Below are 22,766 nucleotides of genomic sequence, written 5' to 3'. Positions count from 1 at the left end.
CTGTGTGTGTGTGTGTGTGTGTGTGTGTGTGTGTGTGTGTTTGTATGTCTGTGTGTGTAGAGGGTTAAAACATGTTCTGGAATTAAGGCCATGGTGATGGTTGCCCATCTTGGTGAAAAAGATAAAAACAAGGTTGTTCACTTTAAAATGGTAAATTTTATGGTAAAGTATATCTAGATCAAGCTGTTATTTTAAACAGTGTTAGTGGATAGAGTATATAAGTAGGAGAGCCCTTACCTTGCAGGTAAAGGCCCTGTGTTCTGACAAAGTAAAACAAAAGATCATTAACTTAAGACAGGGTTTTCTAGAACAGATACCTTGAGCCTGAAATTGAAACACTTCCATCAATCAATCAGTCTTCTTCAGCTCTGCTTAGATGATTTTGGTACAAACATTCTCTCTTTAAATAGAATTCTGATTTTAGGTATATGAATGTCTTACTTGCATGTATGTGACATGTGTATGCGTGGTACCTGAAGAAGTCAGAGGTGGACACTGGGTCCCCTAGAACTGGAGTTACAGAAGGCTGGGTGCTGGGAATGGAACCTGGGTCCTCTGCAAGAGCAGAAAGTACTCTTTAGTGCTGTGCTCTGCTCTCTCTTTCTCTCTCTCTGAGAACAATAGAGTATATTTTACTTTGGTTTCCAGTTTTATGAGCAAGCTGCCATCATAGATAAGGAATGTCATGTTTATAGCCTTTACTATAATGACCTACTGTAAAGCAAAAGTATGGAATATACACCATAAAGAAGTATGTCAGTAACAACATGAGTAGTATTTCAGTAACAGCAAGAACAACTAATGTGGACCCTTAATGAGAATGGACTACCTGTTCAGCTTTGAGCTCAACATTTGTGTAAGAGCAGTCAGCTCTCTAACTACCAAGGCAGTGCCTTCCTGAGGGTACCAGGCCAGGCTGATTCTAGAATGTCCCAGGAATATCTTATAGATGAGCAGAATTACAAAGTGTTTCCCAAAGTCACTCACTGAATTTCAGAAAGATACTTTGCAAGCTAAAATTAACTGAAGTGAAGGGAGATGAAGGGGAGCAGGGAGGAAAGCAAAGCACACATCTGAGACCAGCTGTGATGCTCATTATCAGGGAGGCTGAGGTCAGAGGATCATAAACTTGGCTACTCAGTGACACTGTTGGAAAAAACAAAACAAAACAAAACAAAACAAAACAAAACAAAACAAAACAGTAAAGTACCAGGAAAGATCAAACAAAGTAAATAAAAAGGAGTTGAGATATAAAATTAACAAGCTATATAACTTTGTAAAAAGCAATTTTTTGTGTGTATTTCTGTTTTATTTAATCAGGCTCTCCTCATTTCCCTTCTGTGTGTGTTGCTTTCTGAAACTGCACACAGTTCTTGTTCACTTCTCATGTTTCAAGTGGTACTTAGTATTCTATTAAAAGTATCTTTTAAAATTACTTAGCCTCCTGAATACTGAGAATTACAGATATATGCTACCATGCTTGACTCAGAATTTTGTTTGATGTACTAAATAATGAAGAGAAAAATAATAATGCACCTTTACCAACTGACTCAACTGCTCAAACATAATTCTTTTTCCTTTTTGGCTAGAGACGGAACGAGATATTTTTTGTGTAAATGCTCTACCACTGAGCTACATGTCTAGACCTACATAAACCAGTACTTATCCTCTGCTCTACCTGCTTCTGGTACACAGTCTAAAGTTGAGATTTCTGACAAAGGCTCTTAAAGATTACCTTCTCCCATCAGATAGAGGAAAAGAGTGATAGCTTACTTAGGGTCAAGAATGTGGTCTAGACTTCCCCACTGCCTCAAGCTCTGCAATGAAGCTGTGCTTCAGGCTGCAATAACAAGGTCCAGAAAACATCTTCAAAGAGGTAGAAAGAATGTAAGAAGAGTTGGAGGATGAGGAGAACTGTGAAATGCTCTCTTCTGAATATAACATGGCATGTTACTGGTGCAGCTACAGCTACCTGCACAAGACTTGCAGAACATCAAGCCAGTCAAAATTTTGGCACAGATGTGGGAGGTGCTCTCTAGACCCCACCCTTACTGAGGACCTTCTGGATGAGGGAGATCATTCTTTTTGAGGGTGTTTCTATTAGATGGTTTTCCCAGGCTCCAGTAGATAGTTCTATCTAAACTGAAGCACATCCTGGCAGCATTAACTAGATATTATGGGTGATCAGGAAATAAAAGAACATTGAGTTAAAAGGGGAGACATATTGGAGGAGAGTTGGGAGTGTATACAATCATATTTCTTTTTTTTAATTTTATTTTTTTTATATTCATTACAGGTTATTTACTTTGTATTCCAACTGTAGCCCTGTCCCTCATTCCCTCCCAACCCCACCCTCCCTCATCTCCTCCCTGCCCCTCTCTAAGTCCACTGATAGGGGAGGTCCTCCTCCCCTTCCATCTGACCCTAGTTTATCAGGTCTCATAAGGACTGGCTGTAATGTCTTCCTCTGTGGCCTAGCAAGGCTGCTCCTCCCTTGGGGGTGGGAAGGTCAAAGAGACAGCCACTAAGTTCATGTCAGAGACAGTCCCTGTTCCCCTTACTAGGGAAACCCACTTGGATGCTGAGTTGCCATGGGCTATGTCTGAGCAAGGGTTCTAAATTATATCCATGCATGGTCCTTGGTTGGAAAAACAGTCTCAGAAAAGACCCCTGTGCCCAGTTATAGTTGGTCCTTGTGGCACTCCAGTACTCTCCAGGTCTTACTAACTCCCCCTTCTTTCATATGATTCCCTGCACTCTGCCCAAGGTTTGGTTATGAGCAATCATATTTCTTAATGTATATATGAAATTCCCAAAAAAAAAATCACAGCTAAAAAAATAGAAGCAAAATTTTCTTTCAGTGATTTGAAAGCAGCTTTAACTTCAGCTTTTCCACTTTCTAGATGTATAATATAGTTAAAAACAAAAAAACAAAAAACAAAACAAAACAAAAAAAACAACCAAACCTGTATTCTTTTTTTTTTTTTTTTTATATAAGTTTTGTTTTTGAGACAGGGTCTTTTGTAGCTAAGGTTGGCTTTGAACTCACTAGTTCTGTTGCCTCCACATTAAGTGTTGGGGTCATGTTCAGCTTTGATAAGCTGCACTGAAGCCCCTCATATAACAGAAAAACTCTGTGTTAAGGACCAAACTCAGGACTTTTCACACACTAGTGCTTGAATGCTGAGCTCAGACTCTAAGAAGATATTTATATATGGGCTGGGTATGGACACACCTGTAATCCTAGCACTCAAGAGGCTGAGGCAGGAGGATTGCAAGTTAGAAGCACACATACACACTAAATAAATAAGTAAAAAATTTAAAAACAACAACAACAACAAAAAAACACTTAAAGCTCAAGATTCCCAAAGAAAAATAAGCAAGCCTTGAGTAACACTGCACCAAAGAAGTTCATTTTAACGCACTAATTAGTTAATTTAGTGTGCAATTGCATATATATATATATGATTGTGCCTGCAGGTGCCGTCACATGCACACATATGGAAGCTAGAGGACAACCTCCAGTGCTGATTCCCGGGTGTTGTCCACCTTGTTCTTTGAGACATGGTCTCTCACTGCTGGAGATCACCAGGCTGGTTGGTGAGAGGGCTCCAGGTATCTGCCTGTCCACATGTTCCTAGGCTGGGAATACTCAGGGACTGTTAACTTAAGCAGGGAGCAGCACATTAGTAATGGGCACAGCACCGGACTTCTGTTTTGTGAAGAGGGCACCACCGAGGGAAGGAGAAGAACTCTCTATGTAATGCCCACATCTTCAAGTAACTGAATGTGGGGCTCATGAAAATATGACAGTAGTGAAAGTTTCTGAATGGCCAACAACTGAAAGTTAATTTAACATCAAATGCAGAATGAATCTGAGGTAATCCTGGCAGTGCTCACTTGTGCTGCGCTGCTCAACTTCAGTGAAGCCTTGATTCTCAACACACAACATGTGCATTGTGCAATGCTCTATAGCACTAATAAACATTCAAATTTGTTACAAACTGCAGTATTTTACTGTACACAAAGGATGTCTGAACTTGTAGAAACATAGAGTTTAATTGTAGAAAACAAAGATTTTTAATATCTTCCTACTCTCATTGTTCAGCACTTAAGTATCAAACCAGTAAGTATATCCTTGTATTTTGTTGGTAGATTGTTTGATTTGAAAAACTGCAGCTTGAGTTGCTGATTTGAGTCTTGTAAAACTCTACTACACAAATTTTGGCTTGTGGTTAGGATAGAAGTCAGTGATTTCTGAAATGATACCAAATATTTTTCTGCCATACTGAAGTTCCTATAGCATTTTCCTGCATTGGCAACTATTAAAAAATTCTAAATATCAATCATAGATAGGCAAGTTCTAATGCTTTATCTAAAAATAAACAAGCACATTCATTTCCTTAGCATGTCAATTTAACTTAATCTTTAATGATGCTTACACCAACAGCCAAGATTTTCTTATGTTTATTCTGACAGCAGCAAACAGAAGCAATAGCTATATTATCTTAGTTGCAGAGAAAAGTAAAAGATCAAATTTGAGGTGTTTCACTAATTTGTGGTCCAGGATAAACAGGTAGTTTACTGCATTTTGATAGTTTAGGGGGAGAAATGAATTATTCACTTTTTATTTTCTTAAATAGTAATAACATTTTCCTTCCTAAAAGACTCAAAATTTCAGGCTATGCATTATGCACATAGCATCTTTAAAAAAAAGATTTATTTATTTTATGTGTATGAATGTTTTGCCTGCATGCATGTCTCTGTACCATGTCAGTACCTGGTGGCCCCAGAAGTCAGAAGGTGTTGGATTCCCCGGAACTGGAATTACAGATGGTTGTGAGCCACCATGTGGGTGCTGGGAACTGACATAAACTAACATACCATATACACACATTGTCTAAACTCAAAGCAGCTGGTTTGATTATTTCTTGTGGATCTGATCACTTTGCGTTGTTCTGCTTATTTTTACTGAACAATGGAAAACACCAGAATATATGTGGATATCAACATTACTGATAAGAATTAACTATGTTTTTGGCTTGAGTGTCAGTAATTCTAACAAATTAGAAGCTTTTGTAAATGATTTCCCTGAAAACAGTAATTAAATATCAGCTATAGAACCAAATATACAGGCCTTAAAATTTCACCTAAGGTCCAGTTTATTATGGAGCTACATTACTTAGACTCAGTGAGCATTAGGGTTTTTTCTGTAAAAGGAGAATACTACCTGGCCAGGGGGCCTATGTGTTATGAACATTTGCCCTAATTTCCCCAAATAATCTCAATGGCAAAGTTAGTAACTGCCACTTTCCATCTGGGTGGCAGACAGTAAGAAGGGTAGGGTGGGTAGAGAATTATTTAATGGACAGTGTCAATTTTACAGCATGAAAACAGTTCTGGAGATTGATTAACACTACTGAGCCACAACACACAGAAATGCTCAGACAATAATCTTTATGCTCTAATTTCAATCTAAGCACAAAAAAAGTAAGTAGGTAAACAATACTTGCTTATTTCTAATATGAGAGAGAAAGAGAGAGCGAGAGAGAGAGAGAGAGAGAGAGAGAGAGAGAGAGAAATGTGAATCACTATGAGTTGGTTTAAAAATCAGGGTTACTTTAGCCCAAGCTCACCTGGAACTCACCCTAAGGCCCAGCCAGGTTAGCCTCAAATTCAGTGATCCTCATAGCTCAGTCTCCCCATTGCTGTGAGCCACAAAAAAGTATATATATTTATTTACTATAGCCCTGGACACTGAAACTGGGAGCTTGTACATGCTAAGCAGATGATCTACCACTGCTATCACCAAACATCAAAACACTGACATTTACTTTAAAAATGTCAAATAATGTGACATAAAAAGTACAAGTAATGTGTAATAATAAATTATAATTACTATAATAAATAAATATTTTATAAAACATTTAAGTATTGAATATAAAATGTTGAATAAAATTGAATAAAACATTGAAATAAAATAAAAATGAATTAAAGATAAGATTAAACATTTTATGTATAAATTATATATATATATAAAATAAAGATAAAATCAAAGTATTGTAACATTAAAAAAATTTATTTTGTTTTTATTCAGAGTGTATACGTGTGTGTGGTATATGTTTTCTTTGTATGTATATACACATTTGAGGGTGCCCACAGAAGCCAGAAAAGAGTTGTAATTAAAGGTAATTTTGACATGAGTACTGGAAACTGAACTCAGATCCTCTGATGAAACAGCTAGTGCTCCTAACTGCTGAACCATCTCACCATCCCCAATATTATCATTAAAATAAAATAAGTGACACTTTAAACTATTAATAAAGCCAATGTTCCATGCCTATAATTCTAGACTTAGGAAGTTAAAATAGGATGGTCAGGAATTCAAGGTCATCCTCTCTTATATAGTAAGTTCCAGGCCAGAGCCTGGGTTACATGAAACCCTGTCTCAAAATATCAAACAGTCAATAAAAATCAATGCAACAAGCAAACATACAGATACCCATCTCATATAAATATAAATATTAGGACACAGACCTTAATATTTAGCTGACTTTATAAGTTAATATAAAGTTTGGAATAAATACCCTATATCTGGCATAGCAAATTGCTCAGCAACTAGCCAGGGCCACAGCACTAATATATATTAAATAATATGTATTAGATAAACAAATTAATTATCTTTTGTTATTTTAAAATGTCATTACTGTGTGCATGTAGGCAAACACATACATGTGCCCATGTTATGTTGTGTATATAGAGGTCATGACTACTTAATACCTTTATGTGGATTTTGTGAATCCAGTGATTGTCCTGAATTATGTTTTCAGCAAACCCTCTTATATTTCCTTTAGTCTATATCTCTTAATTTTATTTTTGGGTTGTCACAAAAATTACTATTACCAATTATAAAACACTATTACCAATGTGAATTTTTTTTTCTTTGTGATTTATCAAGATGAATAAAGTATTTTCATTTAAGAGTTTTTATTATATTTATTTATTTATTTGCTAGGTGTATGTTTATGAGTGCACTATAGCATATGTCTGGGGGACAGAGAACAACACTTGGGAGTCAGTTCTCTTCTTTCACCGCTGAACTCAGGCCAGCAGCTTTGGTTGTGGTCCTCATTTTTACCTTTTTTCATGAAAGCTCTGAGAGAAGCAGCTAGGACCTACCTAGTCACTTGACTCATCAGTTGCTCCGGTTCTTTGCCTATCCTGTTTTCTACTCAAAGGGATGCAATTCAAGGTTGAAGATAGGATCAGTTGCTTCCTTTGTCAGTCTTTGAGTCAAAATTATGCAGAGGCAAAGCTCTATATAATTAAGTAAATGCTCTTAAAGAGGTCTACATAAAATGGTATCTGTAAGTCAATAATTTATTTTAAATGAAAAGTTTATTGGTCTTTGTTTTAACAAGTTGGGAAATAATAAGTACAAATAAAAGAACTCATAGAATTTTAGTTTGTTTTGAGGCAGGATCTTGCTTTCTATCTCTGGCTGGCTTGAAGCTCAGTATGTGAGGATGACCTCAATTTTGCAGTAATCACCTTCCTCTGTCTCTTATAGGTCCCAACATGCCTGGCTCAAATATTTAGAGGACTGTGAACTGCAATAAGTTCCTCCAATCCCCTGCTAAGTGAAATAATTTACTGCCTATCACTTCTGTAGTTAATGAATTCCAGATCTCCCCTTTTCCTTAACATTTTCTTCAATTTAACATCAACGATAATGAAATCAAGTTCATATATAGAATAAAGCATCAAAGTAATGTGAGCTCTGTTTGTTTTGGCTTGCTAAACTGATGCACAGGTCACTCAGGAGAATAAAAGTCAGAGGCTGAGCTTTGGAGAAGGTCCCTAGACCAAGAGTAGCAAGCATTGTGCAAAAGCAGCAAAGACAGGGGTAAGTAAGCACACCTCACATGGATGGCTTTGAAACTGTACAATTTTCTAAACTTAAATGGAGGTTATCAGACTAATTTTACTCTTACCAGTGATTATAGACACTTAAAAATATAAAAGTCAGAAAAGTATGCTGGGTAGTCTTTCTGCAAGCCTCTGGACTGAGGCAGTAGCCACTGAGTGCTCCTTACGGAAATGGAGCAGCTGGGATGTGCCTGTGGCAATGAGCGATAACTGGTATTCTGTCACTAAAACTGTTTTCATGTGAAATCTGCTAGAGCAGACCTGAAAGACAGTATGTCTTAGCTTAACCACACAAGTATCTTCTAACTGAAAAAAGAAAAAAAAACAAAAAAACAAAAACAAAAAACAAAACCCAAAAAACACCAAACAAAAAAAGAAATCCCCTAAAACAACAAAAAGCTCCCAAAATATTTTTCTATATATCATTATTGAACACAAGATTATTCTGACCTACATTTTTAGAAGTAATCACATTTTGTTAAGGTTGACAAACAGTGTATTTTGTTAAAGTAGAGGAGAGTTGCTCATAAACAGTAAATGGCATAAAAAGATGCACTACCTTGTTTTCTGGGCTATGGGTGGGTTACCAACAGTGGATGATGTCATTAATAGGCAATTATAACATCCAACATTCCAAAAGTATTTAGTAATTTGTTTTGAAGAAATACAGCTTCCAAAAGAACAAAAAGATACTCCAAATTATTTATTTGGATGGCTGTATGCTGAAGTGAAGTGAAATGCATAAAATAAAGAAACGAGTCCTAACTCCTAAGAGTGTCAAATATTTTGCCAGCAAGTTAAATATGGAAAAGTATTCAAACATTTTTGATAAAGTGGCACAGAGGTAGAGAGAACTCCCTAAGCACATGTGAGGCCTTGGGAAGTTAACCTGCAGACGAATTATCTGGATCACGGGGGCACTTCTTATTCCTTTGAAAGGCTAAAGATGGTGATGAGGCTCCAAGAGTAACACATAAGAACTAGATTAAATATTAAGTACATGCACAGCATGATGCTGGAAGAACATCAATTCCACATATGTACAGATCCCTGGTCCCAGGCCTGGCTATGCCTATCTGCATCAGAATTTCCACAATGTATTCCCACAGTCTCTAGCCTGAGCAGCTCTCTGGGCCACATGGGGCTAATGAGCAGCTCAAGTGTGAATCTAGAGTCATGGAGCATTCTTACCAGAGCATCCTGCTGGTAAGAGAGGAGAGTCTTAACTGTAGATATTTGACCCTACCCACTCAGTCTTCAGAGTCTTCTGAGTTGGAAAGTGTTTACAAGAAATATTCTAGTGAGCACTGAAGTGAGGGTCAGCTTTAGAAAGGAGGGGGTCATATGCCCAACTGAGCTTGTCTTATATCTACATATGTTTTCCAAACACCTGAGCAAATCTTCACTTCTATCCCTAAACCATATAATGTTAGGACACATTTGTCATTAAGACATATACATACAACAGACAGAATGTTCTTATATCTGCTCTGAGTTTATCCTACAGAAGATCTGTTTATGGAATATACTTCTTCCAGGTACATAAACTCTCAGACAGAGCTGTCGCTCATCTGAAAGGTGTTACAGAAAGTTTGACAGGACAGAGATTAGGCCAGTCAGAAGAAATGCTTATGAATGATTTAGAATGGCCACACTGGGTGGTCATCCCAAAGCAGAGAAGATGTTATCAACAAATGATTCAGAATGTTACAGGCTTGTAACAGGCTTACCAACAATACTAGAAGCTCACGTGTTACTATACTTATAAATATAAATATGAAGGTTTAACATGTGAATTAAAGAAAGGTAACAATGCATTTGAGATCCCCAAATTTATTGATTATGGTATTTAATTATATCATAGGATACTTTTATTAAAAATGTTTCTTTCTAGATATGGCCGTTGGTGAAACAGTGGTACAAATCTTAAAAAGGTAGCCAACTGTGCTGGACAGTTTTATGTCAACTTGACAGGCTAAAGTCATATGTGAAGAGGGAGCCTTAATTAAGAGAATGCATTCAGGGTTGGAGAGTTGGCTCAGTAGTTAAGAGCACTTGTTACTTTTGCAGAGAACTGGGGTTTGATTCTTAGCACCCATATGGCAGTTCATAACTGTCTGTAACTGTCAAAAAGTAAATTAAAATACTTAAACAAAAACTGTGTCCCTTATTTCTTCTAATTTACAGTTTAAAATGATTACTGGTGAAGCAAGAACCATTGTTTGGTCAGGTCTATGCACCATTCTATCTCCTACCATCCAAACAGTTCACCACAGCACTTAGCAGAGAACAAGTTCCCGTATGATAGCACTAAGAATTTTTGATATTTTTTGAGACAGGATCTTATGTAGCCCAGGCTGGCTTCAAACTGTCAGTAACCGATAATGGCTTTGATTTTCTGATCTTCCTATTTTTACCTAACAAGCGCTGGGATTACAGAGCTATACCATCATACTCAGAAAAAGCATTAATACTTGACAACATCAACAGTTTTGCTTATTTCAGCATTCAGGAAGCAAAGGCAGGTAGATCTCTGTAAGTTTCTGGCCAGCTTGTTCTTTATACAGAGTTCTAAGTCAGCCAGGAGCATGTAGTGAGACCATGTCTCAAAGGAAAAAAACAAAACAAAATAAAAAATGTTTTGTTCACATCTTATAAAATGTCTTCTCATTAAGTTAGACTTTCATATACATGCCATTATACAGATTTTTTTTTTAATCACATAGTTTAGAAAACTACAGAAAACAACTATTTACTTATAAGGTCAAGAAGTAAAACACACATACAACATTTCCCCCCTATTTCCCTTTATTGTGACTTAAATGATCTAGTTCCAATGCTGAAAGTCCTGGCTAATTGTTGAGGTAGGCCTAGTGGGAAGAGCTGGAGTGACAGCAGGCTTTCATTCTTTACTAGGTCTCTGCTTACACAATAAGTAAAACTAAAACTGAACAGTTATATCTGCAAACTTTGCTATCCTTAAGCTATCTTAACTTGAAATAGTATGCAAAGAAGCAAAAATAATATTATCATCAAAATGTATTAATTTCTAAAACGAGTCCCTGAAATGAAGAGACTTAAAAAAAACCAAGCACTTAGATATCTGTAGAACAAACACAAATGTTAACAACAATTAAATTTTTTACTAGAGATAGTTTACTTAGCATATACGTATCTAAAAGACATACTGATTTAATCCATTTTCTCTTTATTTCAATATAATATCAATCAGAAAGGTGCTTAATTATTTTGATTGTCAATTATGTTTCTCTAGGGACACTGTGTGGTCACTGAAAGCCAGTCTTACTTTATAGTCCAAGCATGTGGCAGTTCTGGCTTACAGTCTTAAAAATAAAAATTAGAGATAAAAGCATGAAAAGTTTGCTTTTTTATTTGCCGTTATTCTAGGTGGATGGCCTTCCAGCATGTTCTCACCTTGCTCTTGTAGCCTTCTGTAGAACCTTCATTCCTGACATGCTGCAGACCCTGCCTTCTAATGGTCTGTTCTTCCAGAAGGTGCTGTCCAAGTATACTTCCCCGAACATCCCACAGGCATCCTGCACTAGCAGGCAGGACCTGTAAAGAGCAGCATATTTATTTTCTAAGTAAGAAGAATCAAGAGGACCCTAAAACTCCACTGTAGTCACCTTCATAATGACGCATAAGGGGAAATGAAGTTGGATTTAAGATGCTATGTGTGTGTGTTTGTGTTTGTGTGTGTATGTGTGTGTGTCTGTGTAGCAGCAATGGTCCAAGTATGTAGGTCAAAGGACAACTTTGTGAGGTCAGCTCTCTTTTGCACCTTCACACGGGTTGCTATTCCAGGGTTGACCACAGGTCACTAGGCTTGTGTAGGCAAGGACCTTTACCTACTGACCTATCTTGCCAGTTCTTCTGAGTGAGGGTCTTACCTATGCCCATTTTGGTCTCAAATTCACTGTGTAGTTAATGAAATCCTGATCTTCCTGCCTCCAGTACTCAAAGTATTAGAATTATAGGTGTATACTATGATGTCTAGCTTTGGAAGGTATATTTATTATATAATAATATAATGTATATATTCCTGTCCCCACAGAGTATATGCTGGATTGAATTTAAGATTTACCTCCCAAGACTTGGATTACAGGTGTGAGCCACAATGCTCAACTGCTTTTGGAAACTATAACATACTTTTGAATTTATAAATCAAACAGGAAATTACAAATAGAAAAAAATACTATGATCTATTTGCTAAAAATAAATGTAAAAACTTACTGCTAAGGAAATGACAGTGTTTTATATAATAAAACTGTGTTTTCTATTAAATTTTATTTTTTATAGTGGTGGGAATTGAACCTAGCACCTTGTACCTGCAATCTCTTGCTACTGAGCTATATCTTCAACCTATTTTGTTTTAAATTAGTTTTCTATGTCGTTTCCCCAAACTCTACATCAAACCTCTGCAGTTACCAATGCTTCCTTAAGCTGCTGTCCAGTTCTAAAACAGGTCTCCTGGAGCCCTCTCTGATACAGTACACATCAGTCACTGACTATACTCAGGTCAGTGCCAATCATCTTGCCACAAAGTCTCACACACATGTACTACAGTATGCGTGTGGATCCAGGTCAGAGGGAAACTTGGTGGAATTGTTTCTCTCCTTCCACCTTTATATGGATTCTGGGAATTGAACTCAGGCCATTAAGCTTATGCAGCAAGGCCTTTTACCCCCTGAGCCACTTCACTGGCCTCAGATAGTATGTGCATACATATATAATTTTAAGTATTAATATTGTAGATGTGTACATGAGGCTACCTTTTCTTCTTAAGTACTTTCTGAATTCAGGAGCTCTCTTCTTGCAGATTCTGTGAGAGCCAAAGTCAACCTATCGGCCCCACCTATCCACGATAGTCTCCTAGAATACTGGGAATTGTAATTCTTGGTAAATAACAAGGCCACTTAGGAAATAGTGTAGCCCTTTTGTTTGGGCCTTAAAAAGCCTCTATAAAACGACTTGCTGAAATTCCAGAGAGTGGACCTGAGCGTAGTCCATCCTGGTCACTATTTAATTAAAGCTTGCTTCAAATTTGCCTCAAAATTATGGAACTGGTTTTTCTCTTGTGAATCTCAGGATTAACAATTCCTGGAAAGGGAGAAGTAGAAAGAAACATGTTGGAAATCATTCATGAAGCTGTTGATCCTCTGTGCTCTCAGACACTTTGGCCTGTTGAAATGGATATACAGATCTGGATTTTAGATCTAGTTTTTCATTTAAAATCCAATCATGCTCTCTCTGTCCCTACTTTCTGTTGTTTTTAGCATCCTGTGTGAGAGCAAGAATGAAAGCATACACTTTTATATTGAACTGACATTCTCTTTCTGTCACAAGCCATTTACATGTCTCTTCACTTCACAGCTACCTCCGCATCTGGTTCTTCTCTCTATTTCCTTTAAAGAGCTAAGCAGGGCCATGGTGATGAGGGTGGAGGGAGGTCCATGACCAGAGAGGCCTTCGGCTTCTCAAGAAATATAGTCAAATAGAGTCAAAGTGACATTCTGCTGATGATGGTAATAAGGCCTACCAAACATTACTGTTTAAAAAGTTAGGACAGAAATCTCTATGGAACTCAATATAAAGTTCTCTTTTTTTTGGTTGTACCAGTAAGGGAGAGGTGGGTAACTGATTGACTGTTTCCTGGTTTGCCTGACTACTGCTTGTATCTCAAGTAGCCAAGGGACCTGGAGACTAACTTTTGTTTGTTATTTTGCCCTAGAGGTGGTCCTAAATCTAATAAGAAAGCAAGCAGAGAAGTCAGAAGGCACAAGCTAGGAAGCAGTGTTGCTCCACAGCCTTTGCCTCCAGATTCCTGCTTTGAATTACTACCCTGAGTACGAGTACGGTTCTTTTCCCTTGGTTCATTCTGACTGGATATGCTCTCCCACTGTTCTACACACAGTGCTGTTGCTCAGGGACATGCTGGCTCAAGTCAGCTAGCTTATAGTACTTGTTGGTGCTTCCTGCTTAGGGAAACACTATCTCTAAACAAATCAATGCACGTGCAGGTCTCTATAGAAAAATTCCATGATCCAGTTGCTTTTCTTGAGCCACCAGAAATACTGAATGGAACCTAAATGGCTTTCTAGCAAAGCACCATACTGTCAGATTTAGGACTTTACAAAAATTACTTACCTATATGAGCTTGAATTTACTCATTTTAACATGGAAATAACAAAAGCTAATACAGAGAGCTGTGACAAGGATTAAAGTGACCCACATAGCACAGGGCGGGGTTCAGTGAATGGTATGGTATACAAATCTTTCTTTGGTGGGCGTATTTGATATCAATGCTTAAAAATATTTTTTTCTAAAACATTTTTGCACAAGTTACATTGGGTCAACTGCTGGAATGTCTATGGATTTACTTGCTGTATTAAATGATAATTTTGTTTCTTAGATATTGTATACAAAAAAAAAACCAGTTCAACTGCGTGTTGAACTTCTGTGACCTATCACCCTCACTAATTTTACTTGTTTGTAATGATGGAATCATTTCACCATGTCAATTTTGCTTCTTCACTTCCAATTCTGGTTGCTTTGTAACAGTGTGAACAGAAAACCTGAAAAGAAGCTGCAGATTCTGATTGGAATGTCAGTGCTGTGGAGAGACTGGGATTTTGCAGGTTCAGAAGCTAATTACTTTAGCTTGGGCTCCTTTTAGCTTCTGGAAAGTCATTCCTTGCTAAACTGAATGAATACATTATGTTAAAAAGAATAAGTGGCTCTTAGAAGCTATTAATATAGTTTTCACATCCTAAGAGCTATGAGTGTCATGAGATAGCATCTTGGACCTTTCTCCTCTACCCCATCTCATTGTAACCACCTCTCTGGTGTATTCACCAATGTATTTTAAACTTGCCTTGATTTATGACTTTCTCTGTTCCATGAAACTATAAATCCCAGCTCCTAGGAGACAAAGGCAAGCAGATCTCTGAGTCTGAGGCCAGTCTGATCAACAGAGTAAGTTCCAGGACATCCAGAGAAACCTTGTCTTGAAAAACCAAAAAGATGAGAGCTGTGATTCTGATGTGGACAACAGGATCTAATGTAGCCTAGGCTGGCCTTGAACTTGTTGTATAGCTGAGGATAACCTTGAACTCTTGATCTACTTCTATCCCAAGTAATAGATTATAGCATGTGCCATATGTGTGTTTATTTTGTTTGTTTAAATAACTTGCTGAATCTAAGTAAAGTTGTTTCATGAGTACAGGTTGGGGATTATTTACTGGAGTATGGGTAACTTACCTGTGGCTACACCACTTAAGAAAAACTAGTCCTTTTCCCTACCAGTCATGAACTGCCCACAGCTTCTCATCTAGGGGTGGGTCCTTATGACCCCCTCCTTCATCTATGCTGGACTGTTACTAGGCTTAAATTTGTCCAATTCCAGCTGCTGTGTGTTCTTGAGAATAATCTCTATGTCATGTCCAGAAGACAGCATTTTACAGTTGTCTTAGGGTTTGATGCTATTGCTGTGATAAAAACACTGACCAAAAGCAATTTTGGAAGGAAAGGGTTTGTTTCATCATACAGCTTGTAGTCAATGAGGAAACTCAAGACAGGAACCTGGAGGCAGGAGCTGATGTGATCACTGGCTTCCTTACTCTTCTTTCTTATATGATCCAAGACCTCATGTCCAGGGGTGGCACCATCCCCTATTAGGCTGGGTCCTCTCACATCACTGATTAATAAAATGTCCTACAAATTTGTCTACAGGCAAATCTTATGGAAGCTTTTTCTTAATTGAGAGTGTCTCTTCCCAAATGACTTATGTCAAGTTGACATAAAACTCACTAGCACATAGCATTCTTCCCTATGCTCTAGCTTTTACAGTCTTCTCTCTTTTTGGATACATTTCCTGAGTTTTGGATGTCTATAGACAGATAATATAGATGGCCTGTTTAAGGAACTGGAATTTTTTATTTTCAGTACTTCAATCAGGTATGAGTTTCTACATTAACCACAAAAAGAAGCTTCTCTGTCTAACACTGAAACCATTCTATGGGTATAAAACAAATATTCAGAAGACAGTTTCATATCATGTCCATGTGGTAAAGCAGTAAGCCCCACCTCCCCAAGGATGATCTCCCTGGCTATGAGGTTGTTTGTTTGTTTGTTTGTTTTTTAATATTGGATTTAGTGTATTAGGTGTGAATTTCCTCTCCTAGAATGGGCCTCAAATGCAAAGACAAATGCTTCATTATCCGCTAATGGCCATACCACCGTTGCACCAGTGGTACTATTGCACCAGTATTGGCACTTTTCCTCCAGTGGGTTAGTACTGTACCATCAGAAGTCTACCAGTGAGTACTGATCATGGATGACTCTTCTCGATCATCATCCCAAATAAAGCAGAGGGAGCTTCTGACTCAGCTTCAGCTTGATTTTTCTATGTTCTAATGTCTTTACCAATAACATTATCTAGTTCCAGTAGACAACTATGGTAGTTTCAATGAGAAAGGTTTCATTTATTTAAATACTTGTTTCCCACTTGAGATCACTGTCTGTGGAATTTATGGAACTTTAGGAGATGGAGCCTAGTTACAGGAAGTAGTCACTAGGGGCTAAATTAGAGTTTGAAGTCAAACTCTACTTTCTGTGTGTAGAGGAATATTTGATCAGACAGTTTTCTGATTTTGCCACCATACTTACTTACATGTTGCCATTGCTCCCACACTGTCATGGTTTCTATTTCTTTGAAACTCTAAGTTAAAGTAAATGCTTTCATTTCTAAGCTGCTTTTTGGTTACAGAATTTTATCACAACAGAAAAGTATATATAATATATAATATATAAATATATATAAAATCATATTTCAAAAGATATAATACAAATGGCTGAGAAACATTTTAAAAATGTTTTAAAATGGAACACCAGGAAAATGCAAATTAAAACCACTTTGTGATCTCACACTCCCACCCCTGGTAGAATTGTCAGGATTTTTAAAAAAAAGTAAGACAGATGTAGAGAGAAGAGAACATTCATTGCCGGTGGGAGGACAATCTGGTAGTCACTATGGAAATCAGTGTGGAGGTGCCTCAAAAAGCTAGAAATAGATTTACCATGAGATTCCTGCTTTTTAAAAACTTTGTTTTGCAACCCAGGCTGTTGTTATCCAAAAACTGATAGCAAGGCCCCACTGTTGAAGACAAACCCACACTACTCATTGTACACCCCCATGGTCTACTGTCTATACCACACAAAAGTATTCTGTAGGCTATCAAAAAGAAAAGTAAACACCAATTCAACCATAAAACCTTTGATTTAAAATCTGTTCTGCTACAAAATACGCTAGGGAGATGGTGGCACAAACCTTATAGGAGTAACCAACCAATGTCTGATTTGACTTAAGGCCCACTTCATGACACCGTTTGGGTGAGCAAGAACCAGAGCTGAGATAGCCCAGAGACATAAGATAAAACCAAATATTGCTGGTCTAAAATCAAACAAACAAACAAACAAAAAAACACAAAAAAACCAATAAAATGATTCCTAATGATATTCTGTTATACTCATTGTCTTAGAGTTTCCATTGCTGTGAGGAATGGAACATGACCATAGCAACTCTTATAAAGGAAAACATTTACTCTTACAGTTTTTTTTGTTTTTTAGAGGCTTAGTCCATTATCATCATGGTGGGAAGCATGGCAGCATCCAGGCAGACATAATGCTGGAGAAAGAGCTGAAAATTCTACATCTTGATCCACAGGCTGCAGAAGGAAACTGAGTCACACTGGGACTTGCTTGAACATATATGATCTTAATGCCTACCACCACAACAACACACGTCCTCCAACAAGGCCACACATCTTAATAATGGCACTCCCTATGGCCATGTATTCAAATACATGAGTCTATGGGGGCCATACCTTATCAAACCACCACATTCAGAGATTGGTGCCTTATTCAGCTATTATCAGAAAGGCTTTGCAGCAGAGGGAAACAAATACAGAGACCCACGGGAAGACATCACACAGGTGAGCATGCACACAAACACACCCCTTGGAACACACAACTCTAAACAAGACATACCCATCAAATCCTTCCAAAAAACCTTACAGAAGGGGAGGCACAGAGAACTGGCGAGACAGAGGAGATAGAGGACACCAGGAGAACAGCCCCTCTAAAACAACTGAGCAAAGCTCATATAAACTCACAGGCAATTAAAGAGCATGTATAGCAGCTACTATGTTCTGTACTAGGTCCTTGATTATATACTATACCTTTCAATTTATTGTTTTTGTGTGAGTTGTGAATGTACAAATGAGTCAGTCTCTGATTCTTGTACCTTCTCTTCATGTTCCTTTATTTTTCTGTTGCCTTGTTCTATCCAATTTTGATATGATGGATTTTGTTATATTATATGATATTCTAATTTGTTATGTTTTGTTGTTATCTCCCATAAGCCTGTTCTTTTCTAATGTGAGACAGAAAGGGAGCAGGTCTGGATGGGAGAGGAAGTGGTGTTGGAGGTTGGTCTAATGCTAATTACTGGGCCTGAAGATATGGATACTGCCTGAAGGATACACCCATCCTTGTTTGTGTAAATCTGTCTAAGACATTCCTGACTGGTTGATTAAATAGCCTATACCTGGGCAGGGAAGAATGGGATAGGTATGGCTAGGGCTCTTGGGCTTTGTGGATAATCTGTGATTCTCATAAAAAGAGAAACAGATGGACTGGAAGAGAGAGGAAAGAGGATGCCAGGATGAGCTAGCTTAGTGAAAGAATTATGTGGGACTGGAGAAGGGACTCCAATGATGGCATGAAAAGGCCCAGATAAAGAATAAAAGCAAGTACCATGGGATTATGGATGAAAGGTAGTCCAATTGAGGAGGATTAAGGCAGACAGCATTGGATGGGTGCTGAGAGCTCAAGGTAAATAAAGCAATTATAAAATCTAACAGGTGTCTGTGTCTTATTATTTGTGATAGTATATTAGATAATGCCACCATGATAAAGCATATATCCCAATACTTTTTAAAAATTAATTACTACAACAAAATGGGTAGGAACTGGGAAGAGTAGAAGGAGGGAAAACTATATTCGGATTATATTACATGAGAAAAGAACCTAAAATAAAAACTTTTGTTTTTGTCAGGTGTCTCTAACTCTTAGATATTATCAAACACATTTTCTGTATTAATTTAAATGATTGTTTTTAATCTTTGATTTGTTAATATGTTAAGGAACAATTATATACAGTTAACAAGGATGACAGTTTTCATTGCTGAGACAGTGCTTGTAGTTTGCTTAGGATTTTCATAACCATGAGGGATTATGGCCTTTTTTTCTCATCCTACGTTTCTCATGCTACATTTCTTTTTTTCATTCATAATATGGCATGATGATCATCTGCACTGGCTTATAGAACAAGTTGATAAAGCCCACTCAGTTTTCTTTGAAAAATATGTACAAGGTTTTGAGGGCTTTGGAGAACTTTGTAATAAAATCATTTGGTCCCAGTGCTTTTAGTTCCTATGAAAGAAAACATCCTCATGTAAGTGAACTATTTTGAGTTTTTTAATTTTTCCTGGGACATTTTGGTAACACATATTTTTGTTGTGGCTTTTCCATTTGTCTTCTTTCTCACTCTGCGGTCTCTGAATGTACCGATAATTCTTTTTATTATTTTAATCTTTTCTTTATTAATTTAAAATTCTTTTTTCTTTATAAATTTTTGTAGTTTTTTATTTTTATTAATTACAGTTTATTCACTTTGCATTCCCCCTGTAGCTCCCTCCCTTCTCCCCTCCCAATCCCACCCATGCTCGCCCTTCTCCACCCATGCCCCTCCTCTAGTCCACTGATAGGGGAGGTCTTCCAATTTAGAATTCTTTTAAAATTAATTATGTACTTATTTTTATTGCATGTGTATGTATGATGGGGTAGGGAGTACTTGTCATGGAGCTTGTAAGGAGGTCAAGGCACAACTTAGAGTACTAGGTTATTATCATTATGTCGGTTCTGCAGCTAAAACTCAGGTCTCAAGAATTTCATGCCAAGCATCTTCACCTACTCATACATCTTACCAACCCTACTTTAAGATTCTCATTAATGGTTTCACAGAGTCAACGTTTTTGCTTTTTCTGTTTGCTTATGCCAGTAATTTCTACATATATATATTCTATTTTCTAAAGCAATTTTATCCTACTATTCTTTACCTTTTAGAAGAAGACAGGCCCATTAATCTCAGTCTTCTTTAAAAGCAAGTATTTTACAAGGAGAGCCAAAGGGGAGAGACTTAAATCTTACTGAAAAGGACAAACAGAATAGACATATGGGGTAGATGTATGGAGGGAACTGGGTGTGGGAGGGGGACGGCAAGGATCAAGTCAGAAGAGGACAGAAACAGGGAGAGAAACTGGAATCCATGATGGTGGTGGTGGTGTTGGGTACGTATCTCTGGTACAAACTAGAAACCTAGGACAATGGAAAATCCCAGGAACCTATGAAGGTGACCCTAGCTCAGACTCCTAGTAATTGGGGAATATGGATCCTGAAATGGCCATCTGCTGTAATCAGAAAAGACTTCCTATGGAAGAACTGGGACACCAACCCAGCCACAAAACCCTAGACCTACAATTTGTCCTGCCGACAAGATGTTTAGGGGCAAAGATGGAGGAGAAAGGGAAGGAACAGCCAGTCAATGACTGGCCTAGCTTGAGACCCATGCCATGAGAGATACTATTAATGATATTCTACTATACTTCCAGACAAGCACCTAGCATAACTGTCATTTGAAAAGCTTCACCCAGCAACTGATGGAAACAGATGCAGAGACACACAGCCAAACATTAGGCAGAGTTTGGGGAATTCGACTGAAGATGGGGAGAAAGGACTGAAGGTGCTTAGTTGATCAAGGAATCAACTAACCTAGGCCCACAGGCGCCCACAAAAACTGAACCACCAACCAGAGAGCATAAATGGGATGGACCTAAGCCCTCAGCACATGTTACAGCTCTGTGGCTCGATCTTCATGTAGGACTCCTAAGAGCAGGAGCAGAAGCGGTATCTCTGTTGCCTGCCTTGGGATCCCTTCCCCCTAACTGGGCTGCCTTACCTTGCCTCAATGAAGAAGATGCACTTAGTCTTGTACTTGGGATAGTTAAATACTGCTAGGTGAGATTATGACTTAATTATTGTTCCATTCGTACAATAAACACGATAGAAGGAAATGTGATTCTATGTCAAAATGAAAAGAAATGACTTATGATAGCTAATCTTGGTTGTCAACTTGATTACAACTGAACTTAACTGGAACACAAACTGCTGGGCACTCCTGTGAGGGAGTTTTGATTATTGAAAGTAGAAAGTCATGCCCTAAGTACCAGAAGCCACATCTTCTGGTAGCAACATACAGAAAAGGACTTGTCCTCATTCTCTCTCGGCAACATCATCATTCCCATTGCTGCATTTCTTCAACAATATTAGTACTAACTTCCTCATGAGTCTAATGTAGACTGACAATCAGAAGCTCTACAAAAATCCTCTAGGACTCCAGTATCAGATTGGGACTGCTATGATATCCCAGTCTTGTGAACCAAACAACCACTAGATTCTGAGTGCTTCAATCATGAGACAGCCATTGTGGGACTACATGGACCATATCCTGTGAGTTAGTCTAATAAATCCCTGTTTAATATATATTCACTTTATATGTTTATTCCTTTAGAGATCTCCGACTAATACAAGACCATTTCATTTTAAACCCCCTGACCACAAAGACAAGAACAGCACACCTGCATTATTTTTTTTAATTTTACTTTTTTTCTTATCAGTTACATTTTATTAACTCTGTATCCCAGCTGTATCCCGCTCCCTCATACCCTCCCAATCCCACCCTCTCTCCCTCATCTCCACCCTGCCCCTTTCCAAGTCCACTGATGGGGGGGGCTTCTCCCCATTCATCTGACCCTGTTTTATCAGGTATCTTTAGGACTGGCTGCAAAGTCTTTCTCTATGGCCTAACAGGACTGCTCCTCCCTTAGGGGGGTGGGGAGGTCAAAGAGCCAGCTATTGAGTTCCTGTTAGAAATAGTCCTTGTTCCCCTTACTATGGAAAACCAATTGGTTACTGAGCTATCACAGGCTACATCTGAGCAGAGGTTCTAGGTTATATCCATACATGGTCCTTGGTTGAATGTCAGTCTCAGAAAAGACCCTGTGCCCAGATATATTTGGTCCTTGTGGAGCTCCTATCCTTTCCCCATCATACTAACTCCCCTTCTTTCATATGATTCCCTGTACTTTGCCGAAGGTTTGGTTATGAATCTTTGTATCTGCTTTGAAAACACTGCTAGTTAGAGTCTTTCAGATGCCTTCAGTAGACTCCTGTCATATGTTCAATACACATCCCATCTGTCTTTCTAAACGAGGATTGATCATCTTGATTATCTTTTTTAGGTGTATAGATTTCATTATGTTTATCATATCTTATAGGTCTATATAAGTGAGTATATACTGTGTTGTCTTCACTAACCCTTTATCTGACAGAGGACTCATATCCAGTATATACAAAGAACTAAAGAAGCTGAAAAGTAGCAAACCAAGTAAGCCAATTAAAAAATGGGGAACAGAGCTAAACAGAGAATTCACGACAGAGGAATATCGAATGGCAGAGAAACACTTAAAGAAATGCTCAACCTCATTAGCCATCAGGGAAATACAAATCAAAACAACCCTGAGATTTCACCTCACACCCATCAGAATGGCCAAGATGAAAAACTCAAGTGACAATACATGCTGGAGAGGTTGTGGAGAAAGGGAAACCCTTCTCCACTGCTGGTGGGAATGTAAACT

The 22,766-nt window shown here is 37.9% G+C and overlaps 1 protein-coding gene across 1 annotated transcript in view; it reads right to left on the bottom strand.

Moving 5' to 3' along the window:
• The window catches only part of LOC129670528 (DNA repair-scaffolding protein-like), a gene marked incomplete at its 3' end in the record, with an annotated part of 244,997 nt that overhangs the window by 5,744 nt on the left and 216,487 nt on the right, over positions 1 to 22,766 (bottom strand). The window contains exon 11 of the mRNA XM_055599034.1: positions 11,365 to 11,505. Coding sequence (XP_055455009.1) covers positions 11,365 to 11,505 — 141 coding nt within the window. The remainder of the gene's footprint in view (positions 1 to 11,364; positions 11,506 to 22,766) is intronic.

Source organism: Psammomys obesus, unplaced genomic scaffold (assembly GCF_907164565.1).
Source record: "Psammomys obesus unplaced genomic scaffold, mPsaObe1.curated_primary_1811, whole genome shotgun sequence".
NCBI classification, from domain to species: Eukaryota; Metazoa; Chordata; class Mammalia; order Rodentia; family Muridae; genus Psammomys; species Psammomys obesus.
Note: the sequence above shows the minus strand (reverse complement) of the source record. Positions and strands in the feature narration are given on the sequence as shown.